This window comes from Mesoplodon densirostris, chromosome 3, assembly GCF_025265405.1.
Source record: "Mesoplodon densirostris isolate mMesDen1 chromosome 3, mMesDen1 primary haplotype, whole genome shotgun sequence".
NCBI classification, from domain to species: domain Eukaryota; kingdom Metazoa; phylum Chordata; class Mammalia; order Artiodactyla; family Ziphiidae; genus Mesoplodon; species Mesoplodon densirostris.
In genome coordinates, this window is record NC_082663.1 from 60,932,201 (window position 1) to 60,946,130 (window position 13,930).

At 40.7% G+C, this 13,930-nt stretch overlaps 1 protein-coding gene across 3 annotated transcripts in view; it reads left to right on the plus strand.

Moving 5' to 3' along the window:
- Positions 1–1,498, plus strand: part of HMGCR (3-hydroxy-3-methylglutaryl-CoA reductase) — a 60,865-nt gene extending 59,367 nt beyond the window's left edge. For all 3 annotated transcript variants that reach the window (XM_060093054.1, XM_060093055.1, XM_060093053.1), the window contains exon 20: positions 16–1,498. In XM_060093054.1, the coding sequence (XP_059949037.1) occupies positions 16–70 (55 nt within the window). In that variant the 3' untranslated portion in view covers positions 71–1,498. The remainder of the gene's footprint in view (positions 1–15) is intronic.
- The last annotated feature ends 12,432 nt before the right edge of the window (positions 1,499–13,930 follow it).

Here is a 13,930-nt window from a genome sequence, read left to right on the forward strand (position 1 = left end):
CTTTTTCTGCTGTAGGTCAAAGGTAAATTTACAAGACCTTCCAGGAACTTGCACTAAGAAGGCAGCTTGAATAGCCCGACAGTTCAGAACTGAAACACAGGCGTTGGGTTCTAAAGGACTCACATAAAATCTGTGAATTAAAAAAGCTCGATGCAGTGTCCTGTTGAGGATGAATAGACATGATCAGTGAGACGACTGCTTGGTTTTTGGCTCTTTCAGGAAGTCTGAGGTTCTTCTTTCCACACAGAGTTCTCAGATCTGAGAAGTTTACATGCTTTACATGCTGTGCTCTTTGGAAAGGTCTCAACATGGATATTATGCCTTTATAGTATCACAGATGGTAAGCTACAGCACACTTCTGAAAGAGAATACAGCTGGAAAAACAAGTTTTCTTTTGATAAAATTCTTGGAGTTCATGGTGATCAGTGTGAGATTAAACCCTCCTCCTGTCCACACCCGCCCCAGCCCCAATCCTGGGTTGAAGATGGATTTTTAAATTATATTATAGCTGACAAAACTCCTGATTTCATAGTTAATTTATTAAGTCTGGGTTGTAGACCTTTAAAAAAAATAAGAGCTAAGTTTATTTTTTGTAAACGAATACTTCATTTGGTGCTGGTCTATTTTGATTTTGGGGGGGGATAGGCAACATGATTCTTCAGAAGGGGACCTGCTTTCTTCAAAGGAAGAATTACTCGTATTCCCAAATTACAGAATAATGTGCTAAGCAGTGCTAAATAGTTCTCTTTCAAGAAAAAAAATCACTGCATTTATCTCTGCAGACTATTTGTTCAGAGAGGACTCTTGTCTAAATACAAATGTTTGTCTAGATTGGCTATAACATATCTTTCAGCATATAAGGCTTTAAGAAACAGAGTTTTGTGCTTTTTATGAAAGATACAAGAGCTCTTAATATTGCTTAGACAAAGTTGACTCTGTTTATCAATGACATACAAGTCTGTGACCTCTCTTGGAACTCAGGGGATAGGCAGGTTTGGAAGAAAATTACCATTTCTCGAAGCCAAGTTTAATTTCTTAAAAGACTTTTAAATTTATTTAGCGGAAAAATCTAGGTAGTTTTTTGTAAAGAACTGTATCAAATCTGTATATGTTGTAATAAAGCTTCTTGTGCTAGGAGTTTATTGAAAGTGTTCAAGAAATAAACAAAAATCACCCGATATACTGGTAAAACACTCTAAGCTTGGGCCAGAGAAGGCAGTGTTCTTTAATGTTGTCCAGGAAAGCCTGGCTTGCTTGTTGAGCCTAATGAAGGGGAAAGTCAGCTTTCAGAGCCAGTGAAGGCGCCGTGTGAATGGCCGTGGAGGGAGTGTCCCTTGTCCTGTGGCCAGGAGGTTGGTGACTGAAACATCCACACAGGGCTCTTTGATGGACCCATAAAATCTTCCTCAGGGGGTCAGCAGAGTTGTTGAATCTTAATTTTTTTTCCTAATGTACAACTTTTGTATAAATAATAAAGAACTCCTTATTTTGTATTACATCTAATGCTTCAAGTGTTGGTCTTGGAAAGCTGATGGCTCATGTAGAAGATGGACTCTGAGAAACATTCCAGTAATGCCGTGGCAACATGGAGAGCCTCTGAGTGATTGTGTTTGCATTTTTGGGGAAGATTGACATTTTCTGTTGTATGTAAAGTTTAAATTGCTTCTGTTGTGACTTTTCAGCCAGTGACTTCTTATTTATCTGAATTTTTCATGGAAGTGGCAGTGAGAAATATTTTGAGTCTTCATTTTGGTGACTGTAACCAATATCTTGCTAAACTAATGTTTTGTACAGTTACTAAATTGTATACATTTTGTTATACTTTTTTCCCCCAGTTCCAGTAAATTATGAAAAGGAGGTTAATACTGATAAGTGTAATCAGTAACCTTTTTTGTTTGGATTAATCATAGGCCTGCCTGAGACTTGGAAGCTTTAAAGTCTGGCCTGAGTGGTACCCTGTAATTCACACTAGGTGTCCCAAGACCCATTTATCATTCCCATTGTCTTCTCCCACTCTACAACAGGAACAGCAGGCCAGGGTTATACATACATTAAAACTATCTTCCTTATACTTTGAATAGTTTAGATTTATCATCGTGGACTACTTTTGGATATTGGGGGTGTGACTGTTAGTTGAGAGGAAGAGGCCATAAAGGTTGGGCAGCCAAAACCAAATGGCCATTGCAGGTATGTACATAAGCTGTATCAACTGAAAGTACAGCTTATATAGCTAAGGCTGGCCTCTTTAAAATCCCAATTACTGGTGATTTTTGACTATACTTCTGCCATAGTTAGAGGTGAACAGGTGTGTATGAGCCACTAAGAACCAAGCCCAGATACTTGAAAATCATTTTGAATTTTTCTCCCAAAATGGCATGTGATCACTTGTCTGGTCGGCCCTGTCAAGAGTGGGGCAAGCTGGACAGGACATGGGGAAGAAGTTTCGTCCCCTTACTGCTCCGGTGATTTGATGAACAGTGAGATGCATGTGGCAGCACAGGATTTTCCCTCATCTTTGGAGAGGATGGAGAATTAAATCCAGAGAGAACATCTCACATTGAAGGGTCTGACTCAAACAAGAGGACACAGAACAGCAAAACATCAATACAAATCCGCTGTGTACAGAAGGTTCAAGTAAGAGCAGTAAATTCACTATAGGAATTTTTTTTCAAGACCAATGTTTCTCAAGCTGTCTTTCTGTTCTGGACATGACTTAAATTTATTAAGAACGAACTTTGCCCAGTTAGCAAAAATAATAGATAACTTCTACACTGCAAGCCAAAAGAAGATGGCAAATGATTTATTTATATCTTAACAGATTCCCTTTTCATTGTGAGATGCATGGAACCCCTCCCTCCATCACACACACATATACTTTTTGTTCTTTTCCTCCTGAGCAAGTTTGGGAACTCCTGAGGGAGGTGTTGGTACTCTTGTATCAGGATGTGAGGCACTTCCTGTTGTTCTCTAAGGCCAGTGGGAGAGACCCTCGTGCCACCAGCTGGAGTTAGGAGGTGGGGCACGAGAGAGTGTTGTAATCCAGGGATTCTCCAACTCCAGTGCAGCACACTCACCCGGGCTCCTGATTCCCTTGGTCTCGGGTGAGGCTGGGACTTCCGCATTTCTTTCTAATGTTGCTGTTGCTGCTCTAACGGTGCTGGGTTTCAGTGTGAAGTGCCTGGTGTTACTGTGAATAAATGGTATTAGAAAGTTGTGTTTATTCAGAAGCACACAGCAGACACCCACGGAGAGGCCAAGTGCTGCTTAATAGCTGCTTAATAAGACAGAAATAATCCTAGAGAGAGATAACCAACTAGAAGGTATGTTATTTGGGTCTGTGTCTCCCCTACTGCCCCCGACTTGTGAACCCCCCCCCCCGCAAAACACCAAATTCTCTGCATTTTCAAAGAATGGAATGACTGCCCCTAAAAAGGACATTTTTAGCCACTTATTCCCCTCACTTTCCTACCCCTTGGTCTCTGCTCGCTCTCTCCCAAATGAGACAGTGGGGGACCAAAGGGGGAAAAAAGTCCACCTTTAAAGAGGTTCGTGTAGATACCATACCCTGCTCAGTACCCTCACCTCACCCACCCTATAGCCACAAAGTTGGACTGCTTTGTATTGATACCTTCCCAGGATTGCGGCCCTGGAGCAGGGTCACTCAGAGGCAAGAAGCTGATTCCACAGACCATTCGACTGGTCATTTCTGAAGCCAGAGGGCAGAGAGCCTAAAGGCAGTAGGGCCCTGTGCCATTTACTAACATAAAACACAGGCACCTTGTGTGTTTTGTCAAGGCAATCTGGGAAGAAAGTATCAGGAAGTAATCCAAAAGAAAAGGACTGCAGTCACTAGCCTGTGTTGATTATGGAACTCCTTTGCTTTCCTGTCACTTGAAATTTGAAATGGTAAACAGGGTTTAGTGGGTGAAGTGGAGGGAGGGGACAGTGAAGGGAGCAATTCTGTCTCGGTCTCCACAGCAGAATCAGCTGGGATTGTATGTGAAAAACAGTGGACACAGTAAAGCAAATCCAGAGTATTATTAGCCCTAAATGATGTGTGATGGAAGAACCTCATTCTGCAGCTCTCTCCTAGCCCTTAGTTCAAAAAGGAGATAAACACTGGTGCCCCTACCTCCCTGCCCATTTCACCGTGTGGACTAGGGCTATAGCCTCAGGGCTCTAAATGGTCAAAACCCACCAAGCTTTGGTGCATTCCCTGCCTCAGTCTCTTCTCATCTAGGGTATGGCCTGTGAACAACTTACCTCATTTTTAAACCTTTATTGCTTTTAATAGGAAAGTAGACTCAGGTGTGTGTGAGCAGCCCACTCACCTCTGGCCATGGTTCCTTCAGCAGATCTGGATGATCTCACCCACACTGCACAACCCTTGGTAAGTAGCCAAAGCTTGAAGCTGGCTTGCTGGTATAGCCTGGATAATTTAACAACTTTAAATGGAAAGCTCTTGAGGAAAGGCCCATTTTTAACTTGCTTTTAGGACAGTGCCTACCCAGCCCAGTAGAATCCAAATCTTGAACAACCTTGAGCACTCCATCAGAAAAAACAAAACTCAAATGATAAAAATAAAACAAATCAAAGTTGAAATTTTTTGTTTCCATATTTCAGTGGTACATCTTGCCCATATTTTCCTCCAGACCAAGGTCTCTTGAAGACAGGCACCATGTCTTTTCTTATAACCTAGTACAGTACCTTAAAATTAACGGTCCTCCATGTTGTTGAATGACTGACACAATAAATTTGTAATTAGGACTTACTCCAAAGAGAAAATAATAGTTAGTTACAGTAGGAAGACAACGGCAGTGTTGAGGGAGCTGGGAATCCAGAGACCTCCATTTCAGTCAAGGCTCTGCCACTAGCTGTGACACCTTGGGTTATTGGCTTCGTGTTTCTTTCCCTCAGTTTCCTTATTTGTATAATGACATAGTTGGATTGGCTGGCTTCTAAGCCCTTAACTGGCTCTACAAATTCCATGAAATGCTTTATTTACTCTCTCCTCCTGTATATACATGAGCCAATTGCGCTGATAAGCTAGAGTCTAGCTTATTAGTAGAGCTGATAGATTAATACAACAGCAATGTCATAGTAGTTGCATAATCCAAGTATGACGGGAAAAGCACATACAACTGGAGAGGAAGAGTTGAGGGTTGAGGGGGCTGGTATAGTTAAGGTCAGAAATTGGGACCCTGAAGTAGGTTCTGGATGTTGACTGAAGGGAGGAAAGAGAGAAGTTCCTTCGAAGGTAAGCATGGATCACTGAGTGACTGGAGTAAGTCCACCTGGATGGGATGATTTATTTGTAGAGGAGAAGCAGGTTGGTAAGGCAGATGCAGTAAGGCCAAACTCTTAAATGATACTTTGAACATCAGACTGAAGTCAAGGAGTGTGGACTCAGTCCTTGGAGATAAGGGCACTATTGAAACATTTATCAAGAGGCATTAGGTATTAAAGGATAACTCGATCAGGAGAAAAGAGATCACTTAGGAGACTCATCTCTACCCTGATTCTTCAGCTCGGAATGCTTCCCCATTCATTTACAAGCTTGGCAGTGACTGCTGGGCAGCTTGTTTGAGGCACTATCACTTTCATTTCCCAAGTTTTAAAAGCTGTCACTATTATTACTGACATTGTAATTGTCACTGTTCTGACATTAGCATGAGAATTACACACAAGTAAAAACATTAATGGTTGACTTATTCTACATCCAAACAACCAGGCACCAAGTCCCACTGGTTTTTCTTAGATATGTAATGCTCAAGAAAGCCCTTCAGTGATGCCCACTGCTGGTAGAATGAAGATCAAGCTCTTTGCACAGCATTCAAGGTTTTCCATGAACTGCCTCTGCCTCTTTCTGGTTTTCTCCCTCATTAGACATACCCTATAGGCTAAACCCCACATGACTTACGGTTTGGCTCAAAGCCCCAAAATGTTTGCGTCCTTCTTGTCATTATTCCTGTGTCTTATTCAGATTCCTGCCTTCAGCACTCAAAAGACAGTATATAGCACATATTTGTGGTTGACCAAATCGTTCCTTACATTTGCACAGTAGAGTGCAAAGTGTTTTGAATACATTATCACACTCTTCCCCAAACAATCCTGTGATGTAGATGATTTCATATTTTATGGAAAAGAAAAATAGATTTAGAGACATGAAAATGTCTTGGCAAAATCAAAGGTGTTCAAGTGAGAGAGCCAGAAAAACTGGTCTTCTGGCTTTTAAATTTCATTCCTTTCAGTTTGTTGAATGCATGGTATCCAGAAACATGGGGAGAAATACACTTAGAAGTAACAGAAAAATCTACTGGATGTTACAAATGAAAAGTCAAAGTCACAAACCACAAAATAAATTGTAGTTTTAAATAATCAGCAGAGGAGACCAGTTTACTAATTTGGTGCTATTGACGTGCATGGAAGTTGGTGAACTTGTTAAAACACAACAACAATCCATTCCCTATCTACCTTTTGAGTACACAACCAAGAATCAAAAAGACATTCACACACCTCAAATGTGGTTAAGTCTACCATTAATGCACTGTATTGAAATGCTCTTGATCTCAATGTCTATTTCCTCTTAGTTTAGGTGCATTTCTAAAAAGCTTGGTTATGACAGAAACAATGAAGGCCAGATGTTCTGTTTGTTGCTGTATCCTTAATCCTGGAACACTGCATGGCATGTAGTAGGTGCTCAACAAACATTTCTCTGCAACTTGTTTCGGGTGCTGTAGAATTAGTGCTACATATCTATATTGCTAAAATTACTGGATGTTGACATCTTGACTTATTGCCACACAAGGATTCCCTGCTGCTGGGCCCAGCTACCACTTGGGTCTCCCAATTGCAAGTAGTAGTAATAGAAAAGAATCACAGTAAACTGACTAGGGGTGGGTCCAAAGCATGTTTCAGTCACTACCTCAGTGGTCATTTTGCAGCAGGCTGCCCATAAAAGTGATAGCTATGTTGAATCTCATCCTTGGGTTGAAAAATTCAAGATAAAATACCCTCCTTGGGCTTGTTTGTGGTGATGTTTCATCCTTCCAAACTGGAAGACAGGAAGGCAGTTAAGGCACCAAGTAAAGGCCAGATTTAACTTTTAAGACAAAATTTATAGATCTGGTGGGGTTTTGTGACATGTAGGTATTGTGGTTTTGTGAAGCCAATACTGAAGTGTGTGATGTTAAGACCTCTACCCCCAAAGTTCTAGTCTTCAAGCATGTCAGCTCTTCCTATTGTGCTAAACACTATATTCTAGACATTAAATACATAAGGCACTAAAAAGTAGCAGAGTCTCACAGAGAAAAGACTTGAGAGTCACTCAGTAGGCCTGGAATCCTGGCCCATTTCCTTACCTTTATAATACGGGTGGTACCACCAACTACTACGACCACCAACCACTGCTGCTGCCACCCAGCATGTTGTAAGGGAGGAAGGTAGATAAAACGCAGGCAAGGTATGTGCTATACACAATGGAGACATCCTCATTTAGCACCTCAACAATCCTAAAGCCTGGGTGATGAGAAAATCGTTGGGCATCTTTTAGTAACTTCAAAGATCTTTAAGATTTGTTCTAGCACTAACCTCACAGAATTCTTTGCAGCAGAACAAAGAGGCCAAATAAAGTAGTTTAACTTTATGATACTTCTTTAAGGCTATTCTAAGTGTACATAGAGGGTTCACAAAAAATTTCTTAATCGGAAGACAATGCAAATGCCAACAATAAGAGTCCTCTGGTAGTCTAGTTCAAACAATGACGAGAAAATATGCAAGACACTATAAAAACAATTCAATTGAAAACAGCTAGTTAGAACTACACCTTTCCAATTCTGGAGATTGGTTCAAGATGGAAGAGGAGAAGGTTGTCCGCTCACTCCCTCTTGCGAGAGCACTGGAATCACAACTAATTGCTGAACAATCGTTGACAGGAAGACACTGGAACTCACCAAAAAAGATACCCCGCATCCAAAGACAAAGGAGAAGCCGCAATGAGACGGTAGGAGGGGCGCAATCACAATAAAATCAAATCCCATAACTGATGGGTGGGTGACTCACAGACTGGAAAACAATTATAGCGCAGAAGTCCACCAACCGGAGTTAACCTTCTGAGGCCCACATCAGGCTTCCCAACCTGGGGGTCCGACAATGGGAGGAGGAATTCCCAGAGAATCAGACTTTGAAGGCTAGTGGGATTTGATTGCAGGACTTTGACAGGACTGGGGGAAACAGAGACTCCACTCTTGGAGGACACACACAAAATAGTGTGCGCATCAGGACCCAGGGGAAGGAGCAGTGACCCCATAGCAGACTGAACCAGACCTACCTGCTAGCGTTGCAGGGTCTCCTGCAGAGGTGGGGGGTGGCTGTGGCTCACCGTGGGGACAAGGACACTGGCAGCAGAAGTTCTGGGAAGTACTCCTTGGCATGAGCCCTCCCACAGTCTGTCATTAGCCCCACCAAAGAGCCCAGGTAGGCTCCAGTCCTGGGTCACCTCAGGCCAAACAACCAACAGGGAGGGAACCCAGCCCCACCCATCAGCAAACAAGCAGACTAAAGTTTTACTGAGCTCTGCCCACCAGAGCAACACCCAGCTCTACCCAACACCAGTCCTTCCCATCAGGAAGCTTACACAAGCCTCTTGGATAGCCTCATCCAGCAGAGGGCAGACAGAAGAAGTAAGAAGAACTACATTCCTGCAGCCTGTGGAACGAAAACCACATTCATAGAAAGACAGACAACATGAAAAGACAGAGAACTATGTGCCAGGTGAAGGAACAAGGTAAAACCTCAGAAGAACAACTAAATGAAGTGGAGATAGGCAAACTTCAGAAAAAGAATTCAGAATAATGATAGTGAAGATGATCCAGGACCTCAGAAAAAGAATGAAGGGAAAGATCGAGAAGATCCAAGAAATGTTTAACAAAGACCTAGAAGAATCAGAGAACAAACACCTAGAAGAATTAAAGAACAAACACCTAGAAGAATTAAAGAACAAACAAACAGAGATGAACAATACAATAACTGAAATGAAAAATACAGTAGAAGGAATCAATAACAGAATAACTGAGGCAGAAGAACGGATAAGTGACCTGGAAGACAGAATGGTGGAATTCACTGCCGTGGAACAGAATAAAGAAAAAGGAATAAAAAGAAATTAAGACAGCCTAAGAGACCTCTGGGACATCAGACACACCAACATTCACATTATAGGGGTCCCAGAAGGAGAAAGGAGAGAAAGGACCCAAGAAAATATTTGAAGAGATTATTGTCGAAAACTTCCCTAACATGGGAAAGGAAATAGCCACCCAAGTCCAGGAAGTGTAGAGAATCCCAAGGAGAAACACGCCAAGACACACAGTAATGAAATTGAGAAAAATTAAAGACAAAGAAAAATTATTAAAAGCCAACAAGGGGGCTTCCCTGGTGGTGTAGTGGTTGAGAGTCCGCCTGCTGATGCAGGGGACACGGGTTCGTGCCCTGGTCTGGGAAGATCCCACATGCTGCAGAATGGCTGGGCCCGTGAACCATGTCTGCTGAGCCTGCGCGTCCGGAGCCTGTGCTCCACAATGGGAGAGGCCACAACAGTGAGAGGCCCGCGTACCGCAAAAAAAAAAAAAAAAGCCAACAAGGGAAAAACAACAAATAACATATAAGGGAACTCCCATAAGGTTAACAGCTGATTTCTCAGCAGAAACTCTACAAGCCAGGAGGGAGTGGCATGATATATTTAAAGTGATTAAAGGGAAGAACCTACAACCAAGATAACTCTACCCAGCAAGGATCTCATTCAGATTTGATGGAGAAATCAAAAGCTTTACAGACAAGCAAAAGCTAAGAGAATTCAGCACCATCAAACCAGCTCTACAACAAATGCTAAAGAAACTTCTCTAAGTGGGAAACACAAGAGAAGAAAAGGACCCACAAAAACCCAAAACAATTAAGAATATGGTCATAGGAACATACATATAGGTAATTACCTTAAACGTGAATGGATTAAACGCTCCAACCAAAAGACACAGGCTCACTGAACGGATACAAAAACAAGACCCATATATATGCTGTCTACAAGAGACCTACTTCAGACCTAGGGACACATACCGTGTGAAAGTGAGGGGATGGAAAAAGATATTCCATGCAAATGGAAATCAAAAGAAAGCTGGAGTAGCAATACTCATAGCAGATAAAATAGGCTTTAAAATAAAGAATGTTACAAGAGACAAGAAAGGACACTACATTATGATCAAGAGATCAAACCAAGAAGATATAAGAATTATAAATGTTTATGCACCCAACATAGGAGCACCTCAATACATAAGGCAAATGCTAACACCTATAAAAGAGGAAATTGACAATGACACAATAATAGTGGGGGATTTTAACACCTCACTTACACCGATGGACAGACCATCCAGATAGAAAATAAGTAAACACAAGCTTTAAATGACACGACAGACCAGATAGATTTAATTGATATTTATAGGACATTCCATCCAAAAACAGCAGATCGCACTTTCTTCTCAAGTGCACACGGAACATTCTCAAGGATAGATCACATCTTGGGTCACAAATCAAGCCTTGGTAAATTTAAGAAAATTGAAATCATATCAAGCATCTTTCCCAACCACAACACTATGAGATTAGAAATCAATTACAGGGAAGAAAACGTAAAAAGCATAAACGCATGGAGGTTAAACAATATGTTAGTAAATAACCAAGAGATCACTGAAGAAATCAAAGAGGAAATAAAAAAATACCGAGACTAATGACAACGGAAACACAATGATCCAAAACCTATGGGATGCAGCAAAAGCAGTTCTAAGAGGGAAGTTTATAGCAATACAATCCCACCTCAAGAAATAAGAAAAATCTCAAATAAACAACCTAAGCTTACACCTAAATCAACTAGAGAAAGAACAACAAACAAAACCCAAAGTTAGCAGAAGTAAAGAAATCATAAAGATCAGAGCAGAAATAAATGAAATAGAAACAAAGAAAACAATAGCAAAGATCAATAAAACTAAAAGCTGGCTCTTTGAGAAGATAAACAAAATTGATAAACCATTAGCCAGACTCATCAAGAAAAAGAGGGAGAGGACTCAAATCAATAAAATTAGAGATGAAAGAGGAGGTTACAACGGACACCGCAGAAATACAAAGCATCATAAGAGACTACTACAAGCAATTCTATGCCAATAAAGTGGACAACCTGGAAGAAATCGACAAATTCTTAGAAAGGTATAACCTTCCAAGACTGAACCAGGAAGAAACAGAAACTGTGAGCAAACCAATCACAAGTAATGAAATTGAAACTGTGATGAAAAATCTTCCAACAAGCAAAAGTCCAGGACCAGATGGCTTCACAGGTGAATTCTATCAAACATAGAGAAGAGCTAACATCCATCCTTCTCAAACTCTTCCAAAAAAGTACAGAGGTAGGAGCACTCCCAAACTCATTCTACGAGGCCACCATCACCCTGATACCGAAACCAGACAAAGATACTACAAAAAAGGAAAATTACTGACCAATATCACTGATGAATATAGATGCAAAAATCCTGAACAAAATACTGGCAAACAGAATCCAACAACACATTAAAAGTATCATACACTATGATCAAGTGGGATTTATCCAGGGATGCAAGGATTCTTCAATATACGCAAATCAATCAATGTGATATACCATATTAACAAATTGAATAAAAACCGTATGATTAGCTCAGTAGATGTAGGAAAAGGTTTTGACAAAATTCAACACCCATTTAGGACAAAAACTCTCCAGAAAGTGGGCAAAGAGGGAACCTACCTCATCATAATAAAGGCCATATTATGACAAACCCACAGCAAACATCACTCTCAATGGTGAAAAACTGAAAGCATTTCCTCTAACGTCAGGAATAAGACAAGGATGCACACTCTCGCCACTCTTACTCAACATAGTTTTGGAAGTCCTAGCCATGGCAATCAGAGAAGAAAAAGAAATAAAAGGAATACAAATTGGAAAAAAAAATACAAATCAGAGAAGAAAAAGAAATAAAAGGAATACAAATTGGAAAAGAAGGAGTAAAATGGTCACTCTTTGCAGATGATGCTATACATAGATAATCCTAAAAATGCCACCAGAAAACTACTAGAGCTAATCAATGAATTTGGTAAAGTTGCAGGATACAAAATTAATGCACAGAAATCTTTTGCACTCCTATACACTAACAATGAAAGATCAGAAAGAGAAATTAAGGAAACAATCCCATTCTCTGTTGCAACAGAAAGAATAAAATACCTAGTAATAAACCTAAGGAGGTAAAAGACCTGTACTCGGAAACCTATAAAGACACTAATGAAAGAAATCTAAGATGATACAAACAGATGGAGAGAAATACCATGTTTTTGGATTGGAAGAATCAATATTGTGAAAATGACTATACTACCCAAAGCAATATACAGGTTCAATGCAATACCCATCAAATTACCAATGGCATTTTTTACCGAACTAGAACAAAAAAATCTTAAAATTTTTTATTTTTTATTATTTTTTTTGTGGTATGCCGATCTCTCACTGTTGTGGCCTCTCCCGCCACGGAGCACAGGCCCCGGACGCACAGGCTCAGCGGCCATGGCTCACGGGCCCAGCCGCTCCGCGGCATGTGGGATCCTCCCGGACCAGGGCACGAACCCGTGTCCCCTGCATCAGCAGGCAGACTCTCAACCACTGCGCCACCAGGGAAGCCCAAAAATCTTAAAATTTGTATGGAGACACAAAAGATCCCAAATAGCCAAAGCAATCTTGAGGGAAAAAAAACGGAGCTGGAGGAATCAGACTCCCTGACTTCAGACTATACTACAAAGCTACAGTAATCAAGACAGTATGGTACTGGCACAAAAACAGAAATGTAGAGCAATGGAACAGGATAGAAAGCCCAGAGATAAACTCAAGCACCTATGGTCAACTAATCTATGACAAAGGAGGCAAGGATATACAATGGAGAAAGACAGTCTCTTCAATAAGTGGTGCTGGGAAAACTGGACAGCTACATGTGAAAGAATGAAATTAGAACACTCCCTAACACCATACGCAAAAATAAACTCAAAATGGATTAAAGACCTAAATGTAAGACCGGACAGCATAAAACTCTTAGAGGAAAATACAGGAAGAACACTCTTTGACATAAATCACAGCAAGATCTTTTTTGACCCATCTCCTAGAGTAATGGAAATAAAAACAAAAATAAACATTTGGGACCTAATGAAACTTAAAAGCTTTTGCACAGCAAAGGAAACCATAAACAAGACGAAATGACAACACTCAGAATGGGAGAAAATATTTGCAAATGAAGCAACTGACAAAGGATTAATTTCCAAAATATACAAGCTGCTCATGTAGCTGAATATCAAAAAAAGAAACAACCCCATCCAAAAATGGGCAAAAGACCTAGACATTTCTCCAAAGAAGATATACAGATTTGTAACAAACATATGAAAGGATGCTTAACATCACTAATCATTAGAGAAATGCAAATCAAAACTACAATCCGGCATCACCTCACACTGGTTAAAATGGGTATCATCAGAAAATCTACAAACAACAAATGCTGGAGAGGGTGCAGAGAAAAGGGAACCCTCTTGCACTGTTGGTGGGAATGTAAACTGATACAGCCACTATGGAGAACGGTATGGGGTTTCCTTAGAAAACTAAAAATAGAATTACCATATGACCCAGCAATCCCACTACTGGGCATATACCCTGAGAAAACCAGAATTCAAAAGGACACATGCACCCCAATGTTCACTGCAGCACTATTTACAATAGCCAGGTCTTGGAAGCAACCTAAATGCCCATCGAAAGATGAATGGATAAAGATGTGGTATATATACATATACAATGGAATATTACTCAGCCATAAAAAGGGATGAAATTGGGTCATTTGTA